This window comes from Drosophila santomea, chromosome X (genome assembly GCF_016746245.2).
Source record: "Drosophila santomea strain STO CAGO 1482 chromosome X, Prin_Dsan_1.1, whole genome shotgun sequence".
In the NCBI taxonomy this organism is placed as follows: Eukaryota; Metazoa; Arthropoda; class Insecta; order Diptera; family Drosophilidae; genus Drosophila; species Drosophila santomea.
The window spans coordinates 20,015,034-20,041,788 of record NC_053021.2 but is presented as its reverse complement, the minus strand read 5'-3'; the positions used below and the strand labels follow the sequence as shown (position 1 = coordinate 20,041,788).

The 26,755-nt window shown below is 42.7% G+C and overlaps 1 protein-coding gene and 1 long non-coding RNA gene across 3 annotated transcripts; one reads left to right on the top strand and one right to left on the bottom strand.

The window, feature by feature from the left end:
- The first annotated feature begins 197 nt into the window (after positions 1–197).
- Positions 198–13,332, top strand: LOC120455784 (runt-related transcription factor 3). Of its 2 annotated transcripts, none has more exons than XM_039642241.1 (5): positions 198–799; positions 6,485–6,598; positions 8,048–8,149; positions 11,795–11,992; positions 12,311–13,332. In XM_039642241.1, the coding sequence occupies exons 1-5, from the start codon at positions 244–246 to the stop codon at positions 13,297–13,299; spliced, it is 1,959 nt and encodes a 652-aa protein (XP_039498175.1). In that variant the 5' UTR covers positions 198–243; the 3' UTR covers positions 13,300–13,332. The 2 variants fall into 2 exon arrangements, with proteins under 2 accessions (XP_039498175.1, XP_039498174.1); XM_039642240.1 differs by having other exon boundaries at positions 8,033–8,149.
- An 11,954-nt stretch (positions 13,333–25,286) lies between these two features.
- On the bottom strand, positions 25,287–26,514 carry LOC120455785. The gene is made up of 3 exons (XR_005616769.1): positions 26,408–26,514; positions 25,966–26,255; positions 25,287–25,472 (listed from the first exon to the last, which is right to left on the bottom strand). It is a non-coding gene; the product is annotated as an uncharacterized LOC120455785 (long non-coding RNA).
- Between the last annotated feature and the right edge of the window lie 241 nt (positions 26,515–26,755).

The following is a 26,755-nucleotide window of genomic DNA, read 5'->3' as shown; positions in this document are numbered from 1 at the left end:
CTGAATTTTGATTGTTTTCCGAGGCAGGTGCGATTAAACGACGACAAAATTGTGCGGTTAAAAAAAGTGCAGGCTCACGCTCAAGGGCAACTGGAGCAGTTCGAGCAGCAGGAACAGCAACAGCAGCAGCAGCAGCAGCAGCAGCATCTGCATCTGCAGCAGCAACAGTTGCAACAGTTGCAACAGCAGCAGCAGCAACAACAACACTATCACCACTACAGCGCCAATAGCAACAACTACAAAATGCATTTGACTACCACATCGAGCAATTCAACGGCATCCAATGCCAACAACAACAACAACAATAATAATACCGCAAACAACAACAACACAAGCAGCAACAACAACACGACCAACACGAACGGCAGCAGCAACAACAACAACACGAGCGGCAACAACAACAACAACAACAGCAGCGGCAACAACAACAGCAACACGGAGCAAAACACACCGCCCACGCCCGCCCAACTCCTGAATGAGGCCTACACGAAGATGACCTCCGACATCCTGGCGGAGCGGACGCTGGGCGACTTCCTCACCGAGCATCCGGGCGAGCTGATCCGCACGAGCAGTCCGCTCTTCGTATGCACGGTGCTGCCGCCCCACTGGCGGAGCAACAAGACGCTGCCGGTGGCCTTCAAGGTCGTCTCGCTGGGCGACATCATGGACGGCACGATGGTCACCGTGCGGGCGGGCAACGATGAGAACTACTGTGCGGAGCTGCGCAACTGCACGGCGGTGATGAAGAACCAGGTGGCCAAGTTCAACGACCTCAGGTTCGTCGGGCGGAGCGGCAGAGGTGAGTCCAAAAGTCAGCTTCCCATTTTACGTGCGCCAAGAGTTTTCCGAATAGAGAGACCTAAACTCTATCGAAGATTTTCATTTTGCACTTTCTTGGGCTTCTCACACACATGACACATTCGTTGCAGTTAGAGAAAGCAGCGAATTCTATTCAATATTTTGTATCTTGTTTTTGTTCCGTAAAGCAAAGCACACACGGCATAGAAAGTTCTCATTACTAAATAAACTAAATAATGTTAGAATTGATAAATAGATGGTACATATATATTATTTTAGTGCAACCGTGTCAAGTATTTTGCACGATCAGGTCAATTTGCAGTGCTCAGTCAAGGCATCTTCAGTTAATCTCAGTCCTCGAAAGTTGTTCCCGTTAAGTAAGGCCTCTTATTGGCTCTTTAAAAGCCCCATCAACACTCCACTTTTGCCCCGCCGACTGCACTCGAAACAATTTGTTCAATTATCGCCCAAAAGTTTTGCCAGCTCCTGTTTCTCCTGCTCCATTTTGCCCATTGTATTATTCGGGGGCACTTTTTGCGCTTTTTGCGCTCTTGGCGCTTTTTGCATCGCTGTCATCCTTTTTCAGTTCATTTTTTTGGTGCTCATTCGCATCCTTTTGTATCCTTTCAACCGCTTGTTAAGCGCTGCACAAATTGTCAGCAGTTCATCAGCAGTAACCATCGCCATCGCCGTCGCCATCGCCGTCGTCATCGTTTTCATTCACCGAATAGAAGCGGATTACTCGGTAGGTCGTTACATTTTTTGTAGTCAGCATTTGTTTTGTGTGGGGCATTGTCTTAAAGTGTTTAATAAACTGTCGGAACGGAAGTGAAGTCAACTGTGGACTCAACTTTGAGTTGGTAATGGTGAGCTCTGGCGTTATTTTTGAAAGGCAATTGCGGGAATTTTAGATCAGTCATTATCATAATAATAAAAGGCTCTATTTTCATTAATGGTGGCTTCCTTTTAAGGCAGTCTTAAGATTTTGAATACTACACACAGCTTTTCGGTACAAATAATGTGTGTGTTTAAGCCAAGTTATTGAAAGTGTTAGTGGCGCCCATGCGACGCGATAGAGATTCAGAGCCCTCCATCATTCACACAAGCCATAATTCAATCAGCAAGGACTGGCCAAAAAAGATTTTCCAGCCGTGGAAGGGCTAAGCCCGATTCCGCTGCTCGTTTTGGCCTGGTCCAGAAAAGGGGGTGTGGCAGTTACGCATCCGCTGCGGTGGAACCGCAAAAACCAAAGCCTCCACCAGCGAAAAAGGGGGGATAGAAGCGGTTATTGTGGGCGGGTGTAGTGGTTCTTTGGGGGCAGTGCACCACGGTGGTGGAGCATGAGGTTCATGTGTGCGTCTCGCCGGGAACTCAGTCATTGTCATCATTCGCCCACTGCCAAATGGATCCGTGTCCGCGTCCTCGTCCGTCACTCCCTTCCGGACTCCGCTTCATCTTACGCTTTTCACTTTAACATTTTCCGCTGCACATTTCCCCCGCCTTCCACTGCGTCGCCTTAATTGGGAATTTCCCATTCATTTAGGCCGACTCCGGAATGGAAAGCGAGAGTCGTGAGTGCATTTTCCGCAGTGTTTCTTCAACTGCAGACTAGTGTGGTAATTATACCCGTTACTTCTGAACTATGAGGGTTAACTAGACTCATTGAAAAGTATGTAACAAGAAGAAGGAATATATATGTTGTTGATCACAATCATTAACCGAGTTGATCTGGCCATTCATTGGAAAACCGACTGTCTGTCCGTAGGAACGTCAAGATCTCAGTAGCTATAAAATCTAGAGATTAAGCATGCCCATTCTGACACGTCCTGTAACGCCGAGTAAAGGGGTATCTGCTAGTCGAGAGACTTGACTGGAGCGTTATCGCTTGTTTTAAAAATTAGCTATGGCTTAAGCTAAACAAACTCGAGCTCGACGAAGGAGAAGTAGAAGTGTTTTAAGTATTGTAAGAAGTGCTTTACGTAAATGCATACATATTAAGCCGTTTAAGATGAGTCTCATCCCTGCAAATCCAAATCGCTTAACTCCTCTTAAACCCGCTTAAGAAATCAAAAGCCAACGCTTGTCTCTGGCGCCCGAGGTCCTTGTGGTTCGTCATGTTTCATTTCACACATCAAATGCCTGCCCCACTGTCAAGTTATGATAACCGAGCATTTTTACAAATGCCTGCCTGTTGCTTGGGCCGAAAATATCCCAAGGCCTCTGGGAAAATCCGCACCCCAGGATCGAACAATTACCAACTTTGGAGCCAAAAACAAAGCCCCACCGGGAACAGGGACAGGGAGAGGGAGAGGGGAAATGGGGAACGGGGAAGGGTAGGAAAATTGAAAGGAACAGAAGGCAGGCCAAAGCAAATTGTGCACAATTTGGCACGACTTCGTTGCCCGGATGGTTTCCTTGATTTCCCTTCTTTTTCACAGCCAGGCGTGTCCTTTTCACAGGACGAGGTGTCAGTTGCTGGCAGAAAGTTGCCTTTTTCCTTGCCTTTTTAACGCCTCGACTTAACTTTTGCTAGGCATTTATCTTCGAGGTGGTGTACACCTTTTTTTTTTTGTTTTTTCAGCCAGGGGTTGTTGTCTCTTCTGTCGCCAAGATTTGGGGAATGTTTATCTTTTTCGGCGGCTTGGGATTTCTGGCGTTCTTGGCTCAGTTCATTTTGCGGCTGTTTTCGGTCGTATTAAATGGCTCGAGAGTTGTGTAAATAAAAACCTCAAAGGGGATGGCCCTCGATTAGGGGTAAGCTTTTTTCCTGCCCAAGGACTATGAACTGAGGAGTGGGGACTGGGGACAGGGTGTCGTAACTGGCGGAAACAGGCACCGACTTTAACCCCTTAAAGCCCCGAGTACCGCAACACCTAGTCGCTCCCCAATCAACAGCGTCGCCATCGCCATCGTCATCGTCATCGTCATCGTCATCGTCGGCGTTGTCGTCATCATCATGCGTGCATGTGCATGGCACTTTGCTAATTAAAAGTGTAGCCTAGCATTGGGCCAAATAAATCGATGGCTGGGTAATTAAATTGCATGACAGGGTATGCGGGTGGGGGTTGTTGGGCTCTCTCTCCGCCTATATGCCATGCATTTGTTATTGTAATTAGACGGGAGCTGCAGCAGCGACGGCTGCGAAACAAAATGGCGGCAGCGGCCACAGTAAATCACTCATACGCCCCATGGGCGCGACGCCAATTTAATGCAACTTAGAAGCGATAAAAACGCCAACTGCAATTAAATGCAATTTTAAGCTTGGCCAGAGACAATTTACTCCAAAAGCCAAGCTAACAATGCGAGCTTTAATGAGAACGGAAATATTTATTCCATTGAATTCTAATCAGATGAGAATTATGCGAAGTCAAGCTCATAGCTGAATGGGAAATTACAACACACTTGATCTCTCTAGTTGTTTGCTTGAGATTTTACCCAAAGCATTGGAAACTATTTCTAAAACATATTTTAAAAAAAAACCCATATCTGCATCATCGCCTACCCCTAACGAAAATGCCACACCTGCCATCAATCATTCGAGCATATATCCACTCTCAGGTAAACACAAACAAGAAATCAACAAGCAATCAAAATAAGCAAACATAAAAAGATGAAAACCAAAGAAGCCGCAAAATGTTTTTATTTTGGTGTTGGAGCGACTTACTGCCTGGCTTTCGAAGCTTTCAAGGGCTTAGTCTTTTTTGGCCAAGAAGTGAAGTGGAACAACGGCTTATGGGGCAGCCACTCAGAAATAAGGGTTGCCTCTCTGATTCGCAGCTAAAACGGTTTAGCATTTTTGAAAACGATACTTTTGTGCGGCCAACTCGAAGTTGAATGTTACAATACAAGAGGCAAACCATTAAAAAGCTACAAATTATTTTAAGGTTTAAGAAAATAACGTAATACTCCTTTTGCAGCTTGAATTTTCGTATTATAGTTTTTGAAAATGCTTTTTCAATGCAAATTTATTAAAACTAATTTCCCATCTTATTCGTCAATACTTAAATTCATTTTTAAATATTCATCTGTCGACGAACGTCTTTGTGTGCGTGTGTATCTGTGTCTTGGCGACACCTGGATGTGTGCGTGCGTGTGCGTGTGTGTGTGTGTGTGCTTTCATTACCCCCAAATTGATTTATGACGCCTGTGCAACGGTAAATTGCCGGGGATTTGCCAGCTAGGATTTCAGGTTATTTGTCAACAGGATTTGATTTTAAATGCCGCCACACCCGCACGGAAATGTTTTGCTCCTCAAGTGTTGACATTTCCATTTGTCGCACTTTCGGTGGAGATTAAGATGAATGCTTTTCGGGTTGGGGTGGGCATTATTGTGGGATTATCAATCAATTGGGTCAAAGCCGTCACTCCGATTATAATTGAATTGCCCAAGAAAAGGGTGAATTTTCACTTAAACTTCTGTGAATATCATAGCGTTCTGAAAGCTGTTTATCGGCTTCGTACATTTCCTAACATTTGCAATTAATTAAAGATTTATTTCAGCTGCGAAAATGGATTAACAGCAGGTTTTTCCCTCTAACATTTGTCATTTCCCATCGAAAAAATCGCCTCATTCTACTTCCATTGTAAATTGCTCGCGTTAATGATCGATTATCCATTGCCATTCTCACATTCTCACAACTTTTGCAGCAGTATCCACTTTTTGGCTGGGAAAACCCCACGAAAAGTGTCAAAGAATTGCGCAACAATGAACTGCACTTGCTGGCAAATGAACACAAAAGTGTTTTCCCATCTTGAGAGACTTGGGTTTTTTAAGAAAGCGAAGAGGAAGATATTGTCCTGGTTCAGTGGAGTGTGCCCAGGACATGTGTAAGCCTCGCCGTCTGCCTTCACACGTCACATATACGTATATATATGTATATATGGGTTTGGGGGTTTGGGGACGTCGGCGGTTTATTTGTATGTGCCGAAATGATTTACGCTTTGTTTGTCAACTTAAAAAGCAAACCCCCAGCCCCCAGATCGCGCATACGACGCGTTGTCATAGACAAGGCGGGAAAAACACAGGAAGGCGGCGGCTCAAGAAGCCTGAAATGCTTTTAATTGAATCCTGGGAGACAAAAAATGGCAGGAGCTGCGGACAAAGAGGCCTTGGCAACACTTGACAATGACTGGCTGAAACAAGTTAATTAAAAGAAAACTGCGGCGCAAACGAAATAAATCTTGGGGAGCGAAAAACGCATATGTGAAGGGTTTTTAGGGAGGTCGACAGACTAAATCAGTTTAAATTGTAATTAATTCAGCATTTCGAAAGGTGAAAAGGGGCCGGAATTGAATTTAAATAAAGGAGTCCATGCGAGGAATTACACAAAGTTTGGGTATATACACAAGTTTAATTTGAGCAAAATAAAATATTACCGAAAAGGTGCAAGATTTAAAACTTCCATCTAAAGAAATGTCAATAGTTTTTGGTGCACCCAAATAAATACGTTTGTTTTGCCAACTGCCATCAAAAGCCGTAGGCATCGATTAAGAAACCAGTAAAAGTAGGAAACCTCCCACCAACACCATTATTGTTTTATGGCCAACACATTTACGATGTGACAATACCCACGAAAAAACAGCGAAAGAAAACCCCAAAAACATATTTATCGATTTGCATGTCTGACAGGCATTAGCAAGGGAAATCTCATAAATTTGTTTGTTTCGCTTTCCCTTGTTTTTCCAGGGAAAAGCTTCACGCTAACCATCACCGTGTCAACGAATCCACCGCACATAGCCACCTACAACAAGGCGATCAAAGTGACTGTCGATGGGCCGCGCGAACCCCGTTCCAAGACAAGTAAGTATGTCCTGCAAGAAAGGACGAGCTGGGGTTCCCTTCCTGCCCTTTTCCAAGACTCCCGGCTCCAAGTACCCGGCTATTTCATTTGCAGGACAATGCATAGCAATTTATTAGTTGCCAAATAGATAAATTGTTCTGCAGCAGCAGGCAATTCTCAGGATGCAGACGAGTTGGAGGTTTTGTAGTTTTGGAAGCAGTTTCGTAGCTGGGGCATTCGGATTTCATTGCTGTCAGTGATGATAGGCTAATTGCGATTGTACAACATAAATCTATTTATTTCATTATTCCTTATAGATCATTCGGTTTATTATTCAAAAGACGAATCCTTCTGTATACACTTTAATTTAAAGCGCATTTAAATTTCGGCATATAATAGACTTGAGTTTTAGTTTTGCATATAACTAGCTGACTGAAGAATAGCTCATCGCTGAAAGAAAAGCTGGGTGGCTGAAGGGCACTTCTGAGATATTACCACCTCATACTGCAGGACATTCGAGCGCTTGAAGTCCTTGCTCGGGTCTTTGCTGATGCAGCAAGGACACTTCCTTGCTAATACTTCACTTCATTTCACTTCACTCCAGCATGCCGAATATCTTGAAGGAATATTCATTAGACAGCTCTATCACACACTCTGCCTGCCCGTTACATATTTATAAGGATGCAAATATATTACTTTGCATATGTTCCAGGACTCAGACTCAGAGTCCTGAGGCAGGGGGAGAGCCAAAGTTTAGCTGGTCTGTGTAATCTGGTTTCGGTCCGAATTCAAATCCATGAAATGATTTATATGCCCCGAATGCCAGACAGAGTCCAAAAAAAGGGGTGGAGGCCAAGAGGCGTGGGTAGTTCGCACACAGGACTCTAAGCTGCAGACAAAAGGTTATTATTTTATAATGAATACAAGCTGGCAGATAACTGCAGCCGCCGCAGGATTTTAGTGCGGGCCCAAAATTTAGCCGAAAGTGTCGCCGGTTGGCAGAAAGTTTTTTGGGCCATTGTCATTTTACTTTCATATGCACATACTCGTACACATAAAATCCATTCTCGATAGTGCTCTTTGGGGTCTTGGAAGGGCGGGGAAGGCCATCCCTACATCTTAAGTGATTTGAAAGCAACAAAATGTCACTCATCAAGTGTTTGTCATTGAAGTTTTCACTCAGACAGAGAAAAACGAATACAGTCATTTATACAATTACACACACACACATGGTACAGTGAACGCTTGCAAATGGAAAATACTACGAGGAGTATATGAACTCAAAGACATTGTAGCTGAAAGAGGAATCAATTATGTTACGAGTATTTCATTTAATACTGATTAAATTAGTTAGCAATTCATATACCGTATGCGCGTATTTGCAACCGTTCACTGTTCCATTGCAATAAAACCATTTAGTTAAGGACAGAAAATTATAACTGAAAAAAACTTAGTGTTATCCCTTTTAGGACAGCAACAGCAGTTCCACTTCGCCTTCGGCCAACGACCGTTCCACTTCTCCACGGATCCACTTTCCGGCTTCCGGATGCCGCCCATTGGCAATTGTCAGAGTGAGTAACCCCTACCAATGGGAAGAAATCTATTTCCTCACTTCATTTATGTGGCCTACGAACTTATATTTCTATGCCACTAATGGTGGCTCGAGGTGCAGAAGTAATGGGTAGTTTGGGAAAGGATTTATGGGTAAATCACGCAAAAAACGATTAGCTCAGAGTCATGTAAAGCTATGCAGTTAATGTTGCACAAGGCACTTAATCCCTTAATTAGCATGTAGCCGCTATCCACACTCATTCATAAATATGCAGCAAACGACTCCCAAATATTATTATTAATGCATTCGTCAAACTTCAAGTCTTTAATCCCAACGATAAAAACATTAATATATTTAGTTACTTCCTATATTGTTGGCATTGCATGGCATACATATGTATATGTATGCGTCGCCGGTTAATGAGCACAAAAAACTTTAAACACTTTTTTCGCTTATTGGACGGCCATTTGAATGTGGTAAAGTTGCGGGTCACCGTGCCATATAGACTTTTTCTGGGCTAAGTGGGCTCGTTGTTATTGTTGCTGTTAAACTGTTGGCCACTTTATTTAACCAAAGTTTACTATACAAACAAATAAACGTTGGTCAAACACAAGCACACGCACACACACACAGAATTGTGGAGGGGAGAGGAATAAGTCAATGCCTAAAAAAGCGCTTTTAAATCAGAGCTTCGCATACAAATTATGATTTAAATGAAAAAGTACGCAGTCAAATAAATTTAATGCATTTAACCAGGCGAATGTAAGCTAATTTTGACAGCTCAGATACGAAAACGAAATCGTAGTGTTTCTAAATTGCTCGACGCTGTTGATACCCACTAAATAAGAACTGTAAGCTAAGACATCAGCTATATATATAAACATAATATAGATATAATACCAAGACATGCAACCTGTCAAGCACACATGGCAGTGATTTTTCCAATTTTCACATAATTTTCAACATTGGTGCTGCTTCTGTTTGTAAAAATCATACATCTTCTATTTTGTAATGAGCTCGGTAGACGCGGTAAACTATTTAGATTCAACCCACCGGTTTCACAACTAGCTCCAATGATAGAATATTTATAACAAAATCAATAATTAATTTTGTGGGGGAGAATTTTTCTTGCTGTTTTTGCACATGTGCTCTCGCGTAGGTGAAACAAATTTAATTGTACATTTTAAAATGCATTTATATTAAGTTTGATGTTTCAATTTAAATTGACAATTAATTACATTACAACAACATCACAGCAACAGCAACAGCAACAAAAGCCGGACTAGACATTGTCCCCATTCCCAAAAAACTAGCTGCCTGGGGCTAAAAAAAAAAAATTGCGACAGCTACAAATGTGATTTTCTCTTTAGAGCTTGATGCTATTAAAAAAGCAGAAAATAATGAAATTAACATATTAACGATGTTAAAGTAGAAAAACGCAAAGACAAAGAGTTATAAAAGAGGCATAAAAACGCTAGTATGCGATATTTAACCAATATATGCGATGCATAATGCCAAATACCCACTGTTGCGGAAAACAATTATGAAAGAATTTTGCTCAAGTGCATAAAAAATATGTTAAATTCCGAACTCATTTTCTTTGGGCTTTCAGCATCAATTAATTATGTCTGCGCGTGCATTTTCCTCCCGAAGTATATTTATATGCATTAATTTTACGCATTTTAATTTCGCATAAATTAAAAGAAATTGTGTAGGCAATTCGAAGCGATAAATGCAACGAACGGGATTGCATTCTTGAATGAGACTTGAAACTCGGACTTGTTTTTGCTCCTCGCAAGGCAATAAAATCATGTAAATTCCTTAATTTGGTGAAGACTCCAACTCCAAAGTTTGTTCCATTAAGACGTGAATCGAGTGCTTTCAAGTAGTTTCTCAATTCATTATTTTTGGAGCACTTGCCACTTGTCTTTCATTACCGCCACTGACCAAATCGATTCCGGTGAACTGAAAACGCGCATGTAAATAAAAAGCCGCCATAAATATAAAATGCAACTCAATCAATGCAAATTGCCCGCCAATTTGAACGTCTCCTTCGCCTGTCAGCCCATGAAAACGCCCATTTTGTATCAATATTTTACTGTCTAGCCCAGTGCACAAATCAAAATGCAAATTGCGCGATTTACAGGATTCTGAAAAGGCAATCCACATTATGTAGCACACATAAATACGAGTATGTATGTCGGGGGGGGGGGAGCGGCGGCACACAAGTAAATAATGTTTACTGAATGCGTCTGTTGATACTGATTACCCATAAATTAATTGTAAATATGCAGAAAGCAAAATATCCTGAATTATTTATTAACAAATTTTATTGACAGTCTCTGCTTGACTTAATTACTGGCATATATTTTATTAATTTCGCAACAAAAAAACAAAAAGCAAACCATGAAACCCAACCGGAAAAGCAAGAGCACGGAACCCATGTACATTTTGTAAAGAAATTGAGGTTCTATCGGCGACCAAAGGAACTACTCCTTTTTATATACCTTTTTATGGGGGAATACTATCATTCTCTGTTTCCTAAAGTTACTGCCTCTAAATTGCCAGGTGACTTGAATGCTTGAGCTTAGTCACTGGATTAATTGGATTGAAAGCGAGTTTTGTTGTGCGAGTATATAAAATATTTGTCCCCCACTTCGAGGAAAGGCCGTAAAAGATCCGCTGTCCGGTGCCTTGTTAATAATTCAGGGACCCAAAATATGCGCAAATAAAGTCAATCAGTGTGACAACAAACAGGCAGGACTAACCACTCCCGCACACAGACGCAAAAGCACGCACACTGCCGCGAATAATGACAGACACCGTGTAGAGTAGCCCACATCCCGCATTCCACATCCCACATCCCACAGAGAAAATTGTACACAAAAAGCCACGTAATTAATGGAGGTAGAAACATTTAAGCCAATAGCATTAATAAAGCCACCACAAAATCAATATCCGGCTACGAAAACGCGCCCGTCGCCTATAAAAACTAATTAATAATTTCCGAATGGGCTATTAATTAAGCCTAATTATCTGTGCATGGGTCCCGGCGACCCGCAAAATGTTGGCTCTTCTTTTCCGCCCCTACCCTCCCATCCCCGCCACGCCCTGGCTTCTGTTTTAACCCCCGACAGCCCCCGACAGCAAATGGCCAAATGGGCGCAACAAACTGAACCAAACTGAACTGAACTGAATTTTCGGCAGGACCTGGTCCATTCCATTGATTTGTTTGTCGTGTATCCTGCTCATTTTTTACTTCCTGTCTCCGCAAAATGGCGGCAAAGGTCCCGCATTATGCGCGGAAATCGACGAACGGAGGAGGAGGTGGCCTCCAATTAGCGGCCCACATGGGCCATCAAATCGCCAGGGCAGGACCTTCGACCTTAGACCTTCGTAGGGAGCTTCTGCTAATCCCCAATTATCTTGTATTTATTTACCCGGGGTTTTAATGCTTGGTCACAGGCTATGAGATACGTATTTGCTATGCTTTTTGAGACTAACTTTAGACGCGGTTCCTATCCATTACAATGTGGTCACCACTAATTTACTATCTCTTATCTTTCCATTTACTTTTCATTTACTTCTCATTTACTTTTCTTTATTAAAGTACTATAACTCCAAACAAGTGCTCTACAATGCTCGTAATTTGTGTAATTTGCAGGCGCAAGCAACACGCACTGGGGCTATGGGTCAGCTGCCTCTGCATATTCACCCTATTTGGCCAGCAGCGGATTATCGTCCTGCACCACGCCCACTTCCGCCCAGTTCAACAATCCGGCGCTGGGCTTCACCTGCTCCTCCAACGATCAGAGCAACAACCAGGACTTCGGAGGAGCCACCAATCGCGACTGCGTGCCGAGTAAGTAATCGCAATTTGAATTTAAAGATGAACAGCATTATTTAAAGAGAGAAAATAAATTGAGAAAATAGTATTAGTATTAGCAAGTAAAATTAGTAACAATAGGGAATCAATAGGAAACTTTAAAATACCAGACAAATCATTCTTAACTTTGAATATCCAGCATTATTCGAGGAGATCCATGAGAAAGCGCTGTAAAATACTTAGTATTAGTATTAGCAAGTAAAATTAGTTAGAATACGGGTGAATCAATGGGGATCTTTAAAATTCCAGACAAATCATTCTTAACTTCGAATATCCACTTCCTTTTTCTTGCAGTGCTGCCCGACTCGACGGCCAGCGATCTGGACCAACACTTGAGCAGCCTGGTGGGCTCCACCAGTGGCCAGATGACGCACCACAGTCTGCTGGGCGCCGGCGGCCAGACCTCGATCTCCTCCACGGTGAACGGGGCGAGTGGGGGCGGAAGTGCCGGAGCCGGAACCGCCGGTGGTGGAGCGGGCAGCGGTGGTGGCGCAGGCGGCGGTGCGGGCGGCAACTCCATACTGGTGCCGCGGTACCACACAAACGCGAGCAACGAGTACAACGTGCACTCCAGCCAGAATGGACCGCGTAGCCTGTCGGACAGCTCGCAGGCGGAGTCGCCGGTGCAGGAGGACCTGCTGACCACCAACACACCGAACCTGGGCAGCACGGCGGGCGGTGGGGCGGCCAACGGTGGTGCGGGCTCGAATGCGGGCAGTGGTGCGGCGGGCAGTGGTGCCGGTGGTGCTGGCGGCGCCTCCTCGGCGGTGGGCAATCCCTCGATGCTGGGCGCCAATCAGAACTTCCCGGGCATTGTCAACCAGGCGCAGCACTCGGCGGCCTCGGCCTATGGCGGCGGAACCGGCGTGGTGGGCGGTGGACATGGCAGTGCCGCCGCCGCTGCCGCCGGATGCAATGGCTCGCTGTATCCCGTGCTGCCCGCCAGTCTGCTGTACTCCCAGCTGTACACCGCTGCCAATCAGTCCGCCCACGGGTTCCACTCGCACACCTTGCCCGCCCACGCCTCGCCGAACTCCTCCGTGCACGGCGAGCTGCAGAGCGTCATGGATCACATCAGCAATGTGGGCGTGCGGCAGCAGCACAACATAATGGCCGGCGGGGGCGTGACCCATCCGGGCGACCTGACCCTGATAGGCAACTGCGGCGCCTCGGTGAGGAACATCGAGGACGGGAACAGCAATCGGCAGGTGGCCGCCTTAGCTGCCCATCGCGGCCACCACAATCCCACCGACAATGGGGGCAGCGTTTGGAGGCCCTATTGAGGTCAGGTTCTGTGGTGCGGCTCGGCGGTTCTATAGTGCGAGGGGGGCGGGCCGCAGCACGAGGCGGGGATGGGCGTGGGAATGGGGGCGGGAGTGGGAGTGGGGGTGGGACTGAGCATGGGCATGGGCATGGGCATGGGCGGGGGCATGAACTGCTTTGGGGGCTTCTAATCTGTACATAGTTGGGGGTCAAGGGCGGGTCCAGCTGCTGATTTTCCGATTTGAGAGGAATTTCGATATTAGCGATTTGTGAAATCGATTTTATCGATAAGTCGGTATCTTCTAAGCCTTCATTTCTTTCAACGAGCATTACCGCTTAAGTATGCATGTACATTACTATGTTATCGCAAATATCGACTTGATATCGAAAATCAACGATTTAATATGCCAAAACCTTAGAGAATACTTATTCCGACCACATGTCGAATTTCGAAATACTTTTCCCTTGAATTAAAAGCAATCGGTTATCGAAAACTGGAACCGCCATACACATATACACTTAAATAAAATATTGATTGTAAATAGATGGGGAATGACGATGTTATCGGAGATGGAAAAAGGGTTGGATGTCCAAAAGTGGATATTTTACTTTGGCAATCCGAAGAAAGTATTTATCTGTATATAGTGTTAGCGGACGTAACATATTTCATATCCCACTAATAGGCATCCGAAGCATTGTTTTTAAAACTCTAGAAGTTGTGTGTGTGTGTTTTTTTTTTATAACATTATGGCCATAAAGTGAAACCAAAATGATCAACATTTAGTAGAATTTTTCGGAGTGCTTCAAAGCCCTCCACATAGCGCATAGTTAAATAAAAAGTCAAAACTATAAACTAGAGGTTAAGACAGAAATACTTAGCAAATTTTGAGGGCGAAAAGTATGCCCTTTCCATAAACATTTCAGTGGATTTGTAGAACATAAAAAAATATGTATGTATTTCAAACAGCATTGGATCTGTGCACTTTCTTTTGTTTCGTATTAGGTATTTTTTCCAGGCCCGTGGTAAGCCCGAGCCATAAAACTAGTCATGTTAGCGATAAGTCATTATCAAGAAAGCGAATACCAAAAACCGAAGAAAATACATAGAAACTTTAAACTAGTCGTAAGCACTGTGAAGCCAAAGTCAAGTTGATTTTTAGTGTACTGTTTTTTTCTTCTGTGTAAGATATGAGTGTTGAGAGTGGAAGGGGGATGGTGGAAGGTGGAAGGTGGAAGGAAGTATAATTCTGGGGGAGGGATTTGCCTGATGGGGCGGGTCGTAGAGCCGATGTATGTCTGAGTTCCTAAGCCGTAATCCATGTTCGTGAATTTGTTTACTGTTCATTTCATGTGCTTCGATCTGCGTGTCCTTTAAATGTGTATAAACATGTGCAATCTAAGCTAACCGAATAAAAAAAAAAACAAATATATAACTATAAATATGCATATAACGAGATAACTGTATACTAAATGGTAGACCGCACACCCGCAACCGCAATCTATGACACTTAAAAACTTAAAATGTAATTTTTTTTTGTTAGTTCATAAGTGGTAAAGAACCAGAAGCAAATTAAATTCCAAACAAAAAATCAATGTAATACGCGGATGGTAAAGTGTGTGTTGAGGAATCGGTTAGAAATGTCCAAATAGCACATTCTTTTAATATATATATATACATATATATTTATATATATATGAATTCACACGCTTACCAATGGAATCGAAGTAAAAGTGTAATTGATGTATACCAGAGTAATGGGAAATCCAAAAAGAGTTACCGAAACTATGTGTATAATTTAGCCAAGATCCCCGCATATTTAAATATATATAGAAATTAAACCAACAATTTGTGCAATAATGAATCAACAACAAAAGAGAGTTCTTTGTAATGAAAGAAAGAAATAAATGTAACGGAAGCATTTTATTTGAGAAACAGAAAACTAAACAAAAAATATCTAAATAAAACTTTAATTCAACAATTATATGAAATAAAATTATGAAAAATAATAACGAATGATGAATGCAGTTTATTTATTTCCGGGGGGAATTGACCGAGTTTTTGCTGTTAATTGAAATCGTTAATAAAATGTTTTGAAATTGATACTGATTCCTGACATATGTAAAAGTCGCATTGTCTCGCATTTAAAGAAAGACTTTTTTACCTTTAGTATGAAACTTAACTAAACTATGAAACTAAAGTTTCATATTCAAAATCCGATATCGTTGAAAAATCCAATTAGCAAGGAATATTGTTCCTTTATTATATTCACGAATTTGGGACGCCTTTGTGTGAACTTCATAGACAATCCTGGGAGACTGCAAACTCGGATACTCGGATTTTCTCGACCCTTTCACGGCCAGCCGTTTTACGACTCCGTCGGGGCGAATTGGCCGTATCGAAAACTTATGACCTGGTCGGGATATAACCACTGGCCACCTGCCACCTGCCACCTGCGCGTCTCTTCGCTCCTCGCCGCCTCTTTCTAATGCCATTCCGTGTGGTTTGGATTTGGCGGGCAACGTAATTTTCTGCTCAATTTATTTCACATTGTGGCATCCAATTAAGCTGCAAACCGAGCAGTCCACCATCCGGAACCGGGCGAAATCAGTGGAGTCCGTCCGGATCTCACCTGCCCGGACGTATGTGGCCATAAAAATACAGTCGAGCTACAAGACTTCGTGACGCGAAGCGTATCAAATCGGAGTGGAAGCGGAATAACCGCAAAATGGTAGCCAACGGGGGGTTAAGGGGACGTGGATTGAGCACCGGGTAAATAAGAGATCGATATAAGGACGCAAGGATACAGTGGGGCTCAGGCTCAGTGGGCTCGGGCAAGTCGTGGAAAAAACTTTTTAATTATTTCCATGCCGAAGATGTTTCGCATAACAAATTAGCTCGCAGTCAAGCATTCGGGTAGGTGTGTGAGTGTAAATAATTAAAAATTCTACCCATTACTTGCGAGGCTTGGTAAAATTTCAAACAAACGCCAGGACTCACAGACGCTTGGACTCACACAAGGCCTTTCGAGGGCACTGAGAGAAATATAATGCTGGAAATGCTTTTATGTGAAATAGAAAATAGCACTCATATACTGCTGAAAACGTTGAGCAATGTAACTTTGAGTCCTTAAACTCGCTGATATTCTCTAAGGAGTGACGTGGAATATGATGTTCGAGTAAAAATATGCAAAATAAGTATCTGCTAACAATCCAAGTTTCCTACAATTTGAACCAGCCTAAGTGCATTATAAAAAAACGGAACCAGAACTCAGAAATCTTTAACTGTTTGGTCTCTGTCAAATAACAAACTGATTATTACGCTATCTTTTGCAGAATAGATTCAGACCTTTTCAAATGAATTAAGATCCCCAAAAGTGTTACTTGAAGTTTGATAGATTTTCATTAAATTATCTGATAATCTCTTTACTGATATTTTCATAAAGATGTGCCCTGCTATATGCAATAAACTGTGAAACTGAAATGAATTATATTTCAGTTTATCATCCATAAGTAATATTAGTTCCATGGCTTGCGAGGTGTGCAATTAATTTACCCAGGAGTTATAGGTTAGTAAATATAAATAAGCTGTATACGTTTGCAATCTTATGATCTACTTTTTAACCGACACCTATTTGAGCTTCATAATTTTACTCAGTGTAACTAAGCCCCACACAGAGCTAGGGGAAACCACTTGAGACGCTGATTTTGCCTCTCAACGGGCATTCTTTTGCACCACCCAACCACCTAAGCGCCCAACCAACCACCTTCCACCTCCAACCACCCACCAAGCACCACTCATTCCAATCGGAACGTGTGCCGCCTCGCATATTAACACGTTTCATATGAGCGAATCCCTTGGCGACCATCAGCAAACGGGTTAAGGAGATAAGGGGTTAATGGTAAGGCTGGGGGCCAGTGGGGGATTAAGGGCCGACTCGAGATGAGCCAAGATGCGTTGAGTGGAAAGCGAGAAGTGGCAAGTGGAGTGGCAGGTGGAGTGGAAGTTGAGTGGAGTCCTCGCATTCGCCCCCATTTGTGGCACCTTCCCGCGTCTCACAAATAAAATTCATTTTTCTTATTAGCCATTTGCAGGCTCTTTTAGTCGCGGGTCTTAATTAAGGTGATAAACAAGCAAACCGAATTATACGGCTCACAATGGGGAACGGGATGAGTTGCGATGATTTGGGATGAGTCAACATAAATGTTAAAAAGAAGCCAAGTACACGATAAATGGGATGATTAAGGAGTTAATCAATCTACATTGAAATCAGGATAAATATTCAGCAATTGTTACGAAATTCGGCACTGAATCATTGGTGAATACGGTTTTAAACTCGATCTTGAACTGTAGTTAACATTTAAATCGTGATAAATATTCAGCAATTGTTACGCAATCCGACAATGAAACATTGGTGGATATGCGTTTGAACTCGATCTCGAACTGCAATCATCTTTATGTTCTGTGTCGAAGGAGAAAGAAAAGAGTTTAAATGGTAAACCACTAGAAATTGGAATGATCTCGATCAACGCATTGGTTTTGGGTGCATTTCGAGTCCGAACTCTCGAATCCGCCCTCGCAGCGTTTTGAATGTTCACCTGTTCTTTCGCCGGCTCCTTTTATTGGCTGACTCATAATGGAAATCATCTTTGCGCTCGCTTCATTTGCTCGTCATGTTGAGACTTTCACCCAAAACAACTTTCTGCCACCCTTTCTCCAGTCCCTTGCCTCAATTATGTATGAGTGTGTGTTTTGCATATGGGTGTATATTTGATTACGATGCCAATTAGGAAATATGTATGGGAGTGATGTGGGAGGATGTGAGAGGATGTGAGAGGGGGTGGAGCCTTTTTTCTTGTACCCTTGTACCTTGAAACCGGAAGGAAGCCGCCTTAATTAGCAGCGCAAGGAAACTTTCTAATTATGAAACTCGTAATATTTTCCGACAAACCGACAAAAGTTGGAAAAGCGCCCTTCTGCGCGCCGCTCGCTTTCCATTCTGCTGCTTCTGCTTCTGCTGCTGCTGCTGCTGACCATTAAAATAATGCAGTGATTTCTGAGGTCAGCAGAGAATTATGCAGATCTGCCCATGCGGAAGGCCATTCAAACCTAAAACGCCTTTGAAAATCTGTTGCTGCTACTCGTGCAAATATTTAACGGCTGCTACATTTTTGCACCTTTTGGCCCACGGACACACATACACACTGGCACACGGGGCGTATGAAAACATTCTTCGCTGCGGTTTTCCCATTGTTGTTTTCCATTTTTTTGCGCTGCGCTGCCCATGCTTTTGTTTTGCTCGCTTTGCCATTTTCCGCTTTTCCGCTGGCGTTGCACATTTTTGGCATTCGCGCTTTGACAGGCAAAAACGCGCCCATTCCCTCGATTTCGGCATTATATTTGTTTGCCCCCCGCCCGACTGACTGAATCCGATTCCCTTCGTTTTCCCCATCGACTGCTGCATTGGGTTGCTGGTCAGTAAAAAAAAGGGTTAAAAAGCGAGGAATGCAGTTCGCCGAAATTTAACGGCAGGGGTTCAAAAGGTCAGGACAGGAGATGATGACAGGTGGGAGCTCTACTTGAAAGGTACTTAAAGTATAATTGGTAATCATCTTTCACGATTGCCAGCACTGAAGTTTCGAATAAATCGCAAAACCCTTAGAAAATATCGTATTTTGGAATCCCTTGAATTCTGAGCGTGGAATATAGTAGTTCCATTTGGACTCCTTCTAACACCCACCCATCCAGTGACCCGACCCATTGGTGCATCCAAGCAAATTATGTGGCCAGCAATCTCTTTCCCGCAAACGCAGCTTACCAACCGCTTTACTTACATACACACATATGTATGTATGTATGTATATGTGCATGCCCTAATCCAAATGCACTCGGCTATGTGGCCAGGTGGCAGATGGTACATGGTATATGGTATTCGGTAGATGGCAGTTGGCAGTTGGCAGTTGCGACACATAACTATATGGCTTGCACAACTGGCCGCAATCATCTGGGTTCCAAAAGCCCGCGTGTCACCTCCAGCGAATTCCGCACTACGAGGAGCCCCGAAATCAGCAGCATTTGGGTCCCGTGTTGGCGTTTTCGGGGCGCAGAACGTATCGAAATGCACTGGCAAAAAAAAAATGCACTTGGCAAAAATATCTCTTTAATGTCTAAATATTCACGTTGTATACAATGTTCTATTCCAATCGGTATCAATTAATGCAGCAACCCTTTTGTGTATTGGCGTGTATTTTTCTGTATGCATTTGTGTGTATTTATGTATTATGTGTGTTTTTCTCACAGTGCACTGGAGTGGACAATGTTGAACGGCGGTTTAAAACTGTCAGGCAAATCAAACTGAAACTGAACTCTTAACGATTCGAGCACGTATTCAATATGGTTTGTTATGGGTAACGCTAAAGCCTCCCAAAAAATGGGGCCGGCAGTGGGCGTACAAGTGGTGCTGGTGTGGGCGTGGCAGGACTACGTTTCGAGTTTGGTTTTTGGTTGGGTTTTTGTGTGTCGAGCCATAGAGAGCATGGTCCGAAATGCCGAATATTGATTTGAATCAATTAATTCGTGCGGTTGTCGCTGGAATTACTCCCTCGAATCTAATTAATTTTAATGCACGACTACACACACACACACATATGAGCACAGACACACACACACACACAGTGCCAGAAGGAGACGGGGCATGAGACGGGAAAGGCGAGAGAGGGAGAGGCGAGACAAACAGGAGGCGACACTTTGGCAACATTTTAGGCGCAAAAGCTGGAAAATTTATATTGAAGTCGAATTATGCAATTTGCTACTAAATTGATTGCATTTGCACAGCTCAAACCCACTTGTGCGAGCGAGAAAGAGCACACAGCGTGTGTGTGCATCATTGAATTTCCTTTTAAAAATTATAAATAAATAATAGACCGAAATTCGTAGGCATCGGTGGAGTTCAGATAACATTTTGTTTTGTAATCTTTTTAATTCTCATTCATTCGTTATTTAGTAAACGGATAGAATTCAATAAATTTCAGCTATATTCATTGAACGTCGAATGAAATTTGTCTTAACACAAAACGATCTGTAATACTGTACAGTGATAACTTCAATTAAGATAAAGCCTACATGAAATGAACAGCAATCCATATGTTTACTAGTCAATATGTCCAAAGTATGCAGAGTATTTCCCACTCGTCATGCAATTGCAATTCGCAAAGCACTCACATTTGATATTAGATTTATTTTTTTTGCGTATTCTCAATTGGCGAAAATAAAATCATATTTCATATTTAATAAAATGCATTCGCGTGCATTATTATATTCATTATATGCCAACATATTTGTATTATTTGCTGGCCAAAAGCGGCGGCAACAACAGCAAACAGCGCAGAAATTCAAACATCCCGCTATTCAAAAGAGTGCCCAACCCCCCAAAACTCCACCCCTTGGCATGACCCCCCTTCACCCTACGCCCCTTTTCTGAGGGGGGGATAATACAAAGAGCGAACGCGTTTACCACACAAAAGACCAGCGCACAAACACGAGTGCGTTTATAAATATATTCATGCTGACAGTGGTCGCTGCGAAACTAAAGCTAAGTGATTTCTTTATCTAATGGCCACCAACATAATTTCAATCATTTCTTCTAGTCCAGTGAAAACGGGAAAACGTTTTTTTATTCACAGCATCCAAACCTTGTGTAAATACTAGGAACAAGAGCACCATTTGCATAGTTTCCTTAACTTCAGCTAAACTAAAACTAAATTGAGCAGAAAAGGCTTTAAGAAAGTACCTTAAGTATGTACTTACTTGTTTTGCTATTTTAAAACTTATCATAAAATGTTTCGAATGCAATTGAAAAACACATGGTTTTGAGGGCTAGTGATGGTGTTTTCGAACACCTTTAATCCAACTGGCCAGCGACCACTGTAAATGTTTATTTCTGCACACACACCTACATTTATATAAAGATATATGCTGACCAAAACAAATATTGTTTTGGCCATGTTTTGGGGCGCACACAAACACACCAACACACAAGCACACCAACACACAAGCACACAATGTCGACAATGTCCTGGGCGAGAAATGATTTTGATTTTGATTTTTCGGCAAATGCGATCATTTTAAAACAAAATGGCGTCCGCAACAGCGCAGCAACAACAGCATTTTAATGTATGATATGATTTGAATAAAATTTTAGCTACCTCCCCGCTGGGGGTTCCCCCCCCTCTCTCACTCGCTGTGCACGACCCTTGACCCCCTCACCTCCAGCGAAATGATTTGAAATCGTTTTGTGGTTTTTACGAGTTGCAAATCATTTTAATTAAAATATCAAAATTAGAAAATGGAAAATGATTACATTATTCATTAGTTTTCATTACGCATGTTTATTTATTAGCAACAAAAGCAAGCGCAAAGTTTGCGATAAAACAGATAATACCGACTGCACTGTACACTTTTAATGGTAAATAGGTCATTTTAGGCAGGATTACCCAAGAATTTATAAATCTAAAAGTGAACTCGGAGTTAAGGTCGCCGAAAAATGAGGAATGACAGTAATTCGGAAATCATAAAATGTGTTTGCCATCGTAATGAACTAAATTAGAAATGTAAAGATGCAGATATTGTTAGAATCTTCCAGAACCAATAAGATTTGATTGATATTGCGACTGCTGGCTCCATCTAGCGGCCAAGGTCTTTCAAAAGCATTAAAAAAATTACAAGCAAGTGCACAGAAGAAAAAAACGTAATAAGCACGCAAAGCTTACGAAAGTTTTCTTAAGAAAAATGCCGGCAAGTCAAGAAGATTGCCGTCTGAAGGAACTTCGGGTAGGTCTTAAGGACCGTAGACCAAAGGACCCCTGTGTGTGTGTGTGTATGTATGCGTGAGTCTGCGCATAAGACGGCTAACATAGACATTAACCCCCGTCATTTAACAGGCGCCTTTCAAGATGCGAGACAACTTTTTGGCGCCCAACGTGGGCACTTGTTGTTGTTGTGGATGGAATTTTTTCCAGCTCCTTTGGGTAACGATTGCTTGTTTTTTTCCGGGACGCGCTTCGCCGTTCAAGCGCCAGATGGCGCCAGGCAAAAGCTCTGCAGTGTCCTTGCAATTTTCTTATTTTTGCCCTCTTTTTCGTCTTTTCGCAAGGTAGTACACCTTTTCTGGCTGCCAGTAAATGATGAATAATTTTTTTATTGATAGCTGCCATCGATGGGCAGAGTCACCAACACTCACGCAGCCGCAAAGTCCCGTTAAGGGAAGGTCCTGGCATTCAGCACACACACACACACACACACACACACTCGCACACGGAGAGAGCAGGCAAGCGTAAGGCATTTCGACCAATTATAAGTTGCGGTTAACCGCAACATTTATTCAAGAAAATGTTCGGCTGCGTGTGCGAGTGAGATGGCCGTCCCGTATGCTTCGCGGGCGGCAGAGCGAGAGGGGAAGAGGGCTGAAGTACTGGCATTGGATAAAGGACCTTCCCTAGGGGGTGGTGGCATCGAGGACTCAAGGATTCGTGGGCCTGGATCTCAAGGTCTGACAATTGAAGGGGAAGTGGTGAAATGTCAAGAATTCCGCCCGATTCTTTTGGGGAGATTTTACCGCTTTTCGAGGGTTAAATTTGACGGCGGATTATGATGTTTGCGGTCAACAGAGAAAATGAAAGGAAGGCTGTCAAGAGCAAAAATCAAAAAAACACAATACAGGACATTTTTATACAAGCAACTTAATGTATTCGATTTTTAATCGGTGTTGAATTAAATTTTTAAACGCCTTCACCACGTAGTAGTAAACATTTTATTTTTAGAAAACAGTGTCAATTTCAAAAATAGGTTATACTATACTATACTTAAAAAGGTTACCTACTACATTAAATTTAATCATAGTTTTTCATAATTTAGTATACACACCTCTGCTACTAGGTGAAGATTATTGCCAAATACAACGTAGCTCATAGGGAAGTTAAAAAAAAGTATTAGTGAAATCCATTATTTTCCATTTTGAAGTACTCGTCCAGTAAAACATCGCATTGGTGGCATAATAACTAAAGCAGCTTGACTCGGATAGTTTTTTTTCATTTAAAAGAAACACACATAAAGGAATGTATGTATTCCATCTCATTAAGTTGGCTTTGGGTTTCCATCCCATTTTTTCCACCTTTCCCATGCTGTGCATTTTCCACATTAGAGTTTTCCCACCTCTTGCTGTCTGAGTGCAGAATTAATAGTTTGCCGGGCTTAAACGAATCGCCTTTCAAGTCGCTAACCACCGACAATATGTTGGACCAACGACAGACTTCAGGACGATCCTGCCTGCCTGCCTGCCGTCTGGTGTCTGCACCACCCGAAATCCATCCACACTGCCACTGAGAACCCCAAACCACCCGAGCCACCGAGCCACCGAGCAGCCGAACCACCGAGAACCACATCAGAGGAGACACCAACAACGGCAGCTGAGCTGTGACATTAGTTTAACGCCAGAATCCATTAAAAATCCATACTAATATATGTCAGGATAAGGCAGCGACTGCCACAGCGCATAATGAGTGACGAGGTGGTCGAGTGGCTGGATGGTGACCCACACCAGTGGGCTGGTGATCTGGTAGTTCACTGGGTGGCACAGGAGCTCAGTGGCGCAGTGGGTGGCTCGCAGGACTTCGAATAAGATACAAGATACCGCACACACTTTGTGCGCTGTCTTTGCATCTCCTTCGCTTTCCACTTTACCTTGTCGATTTTTCAAAGCCAACTCAACTCAACTCAACTCAACTTAACCAAGAGCCGAGAGCTGGGAGCTGAGAGCTACGAGCTTCGTCCTGCGGCTGCACTGCACTAATGAAAACTACCCGACAAAAGCAAAGAAAACACGTGAGGGGTTGGCGGGTGCAAAAAATAAATTAGAAAGCATTATCAGACTTTAAGCTACATGGTGATTAAATGACAATTTTTTACATTACCCCAAGGGAGATGGCAGTTTCAGATATGAGCCACGTTGGTTGCTTAGCCCTATAAAATATGTGATATAATAACTTTAAGAAGGTATAGGTAATAACCTTCTCTGGTAGCAAAGTGAAAAACTGTTCATAAAAGGAAGTTGAATTTCAAACAAATTAAAGTCTCCCTTAAAGATTAAGGACGGCCTTCAATATCTCCTCGATTTCCCGGCATCGATTTTATGAAATTTTTATTAATAAACATTCGCGGCGGATTCCGCAGAACGGAGCTCCACATTTTCCACCCCCTGCCACCAAATAAATTGAAAACGAAGCGGAATTTTTTAATAGAAAAAACTGAAGCTGAAGCGGAAGCGAAAACCCAAAACTAAAGCATTTCACTCAAGAGCAGAGAGCCCCGCAAATCAACGTAATTAAATGCCCAATAAGATATTTTAGCGGACGGGCATCCCGGAAAAACCCGAGAAAATCGTCAGCAATTAAAATGGCGCTCGGTCCGTCAGCCAAAAGACTTCAAAAAATGCCAAAAAGTTCAAATACTAATGAATTATCCTTTATTAGGATAATGTATGATGTGGTTCCTGAAGAGTTTGCTTAACTACCTCATGCCGCCCGCTCCTCAAAAAGGATATCTTGCGATCTGCGGGACGGCGAGGAGTTGCGGGGGGTTGGATGAGTCCGAAAGCTGGAAAAAGGTTCATGGCGAGTTTTTGCTGCGTTTTTGCCCTATAAATAGAGGCAGAATTAAGGGTGTATCAGCTATTGAGGTCAGTTTGCCTGAAAGATTATATAAATTGCATATACATTATTATTATATAGTATATTATTAATTATATTATAGTATATAGTATTATAGTATTGAACTTATTAATATAAATAAACACATAAGCTTTGCTTAAAGTGATATTGTAAAATAAGGAAGTAAATGGTGTAAGTGATATTAATACAAATGAAACGCCAAAAATGTACATATTGTTATAACTAATATTTAAATATATTTATATATTTTAAGAGCTTAAAAGCACGATTCGTTGCAGTCCCGAAATTCTCCAATACGTAATCCATATTAAGTCTTAGCAATTAGAAGGGTATTTACAGGTTGTTGATGCCTCCAAGGCGACTTCTCAAGTCCCATGTTTTGCGGGATCTGTTGAGTTGCCGGGTGAAAGTGCGGCGAAGGACGAGCAGAGGTGGTCGACTGGCTAAGAGGCTTGGAAGCTGCGGCTGGGAGCTGTTGGCAATTTATGAAAAGAGCCAAATTAATCAGACTAATAACGAAAACACGCCGAGCCGACGAAAAGGCGTCTAGGCAATGGAAATGGCCTGAAAGGCAAAAGGGCCAAGACGCACTGGTAAGTTGGAGGGCGGGGGGTGGAAAAAAAGGGAAAAAGGGGAAAAGGGGGGACTGAACATGCGGGGAAAACTTATGCAAAGTTTTCTTAATGAAAAGATTTACGATGGCAATACTCGAAATTAGCAAAAACTGAGGTTGTGGCCAACAATGAGCAGCCAGAGGGGGTGAAAATACTTATAAACTTTTGGCCAGCAGCAACTTTTGGCAGAATGGAAAACTTCGCCAGCAATGTTGCAATCGAGAAAATATGCCAAGAATTGGACTGACCCAGCCAGAATTCTTCCCGCCCAATTAGTGCGTACTCCAATTTGTGGCTCTGGCCAAAAGAAAAATGCTTCGTTTTTGAGCAAAATCAAATTAATAAACTCACCTATAGCCATGGATGCCATGGCAACAGCAGCAGCTTCTTTGGCCTTTCAGTCTTTCGGTCTTTCGGTCCTTCGGTTCCTTGTGGCCAAAACTTAGCCATTAACAATCAAATCCACATGCTCCGTCGTCATTCGAATCGATTGGCTGAGATTTATTAAAATAATTCGCTTCACAGGCTCCACTAATGATGTCGAACTGCAGTTGGTCAGCCAGGTGTTAAGACGGCTTTTAGGCACCTCATTCGGTTGGCTAACTAGAGGGAGTTATTCTCGACAGGCGCTGTTGGTTTTGCTGAAGTACCAAACTTGATTCATATTAGTTAAAAATACATTTTAAAACTAATTTAAAACTACTTTATTGAAAGCGGTGGTACTTAAATACGTCAGCTTTATACGATTTTTGAGTGATTTATCTAGTGACAGGGAAAGCAATAAAATACTTACGTATGTGTACCCTTTGAAACCAGCTTACTTCCTTATTTTTTGTGTAAGGGGTTACAAGAAGTATATAATAAATTTGACTTCATATATGTGTGTACGAATTTTCAAGCAAAGAAAACTGAGACTTGGCCCAGGCCTTGAAAAGCTCCAGCTCCAGTTCTTGGCTTAAAGCCAGCGATTTTCCAATTTGGTGCAGCGTAAATTCGATTGAATATCGAATATATGAATTTATTTGGCTTGTTCGCTGTTGGCTTCAATCGATGCCCGAGGCAAAGGCCACAATCCCACTTCCACTTCCACTTCCTCATCCACTTCCGCACGAGCAGCGGCGGGACAAATAAAAAACGACTC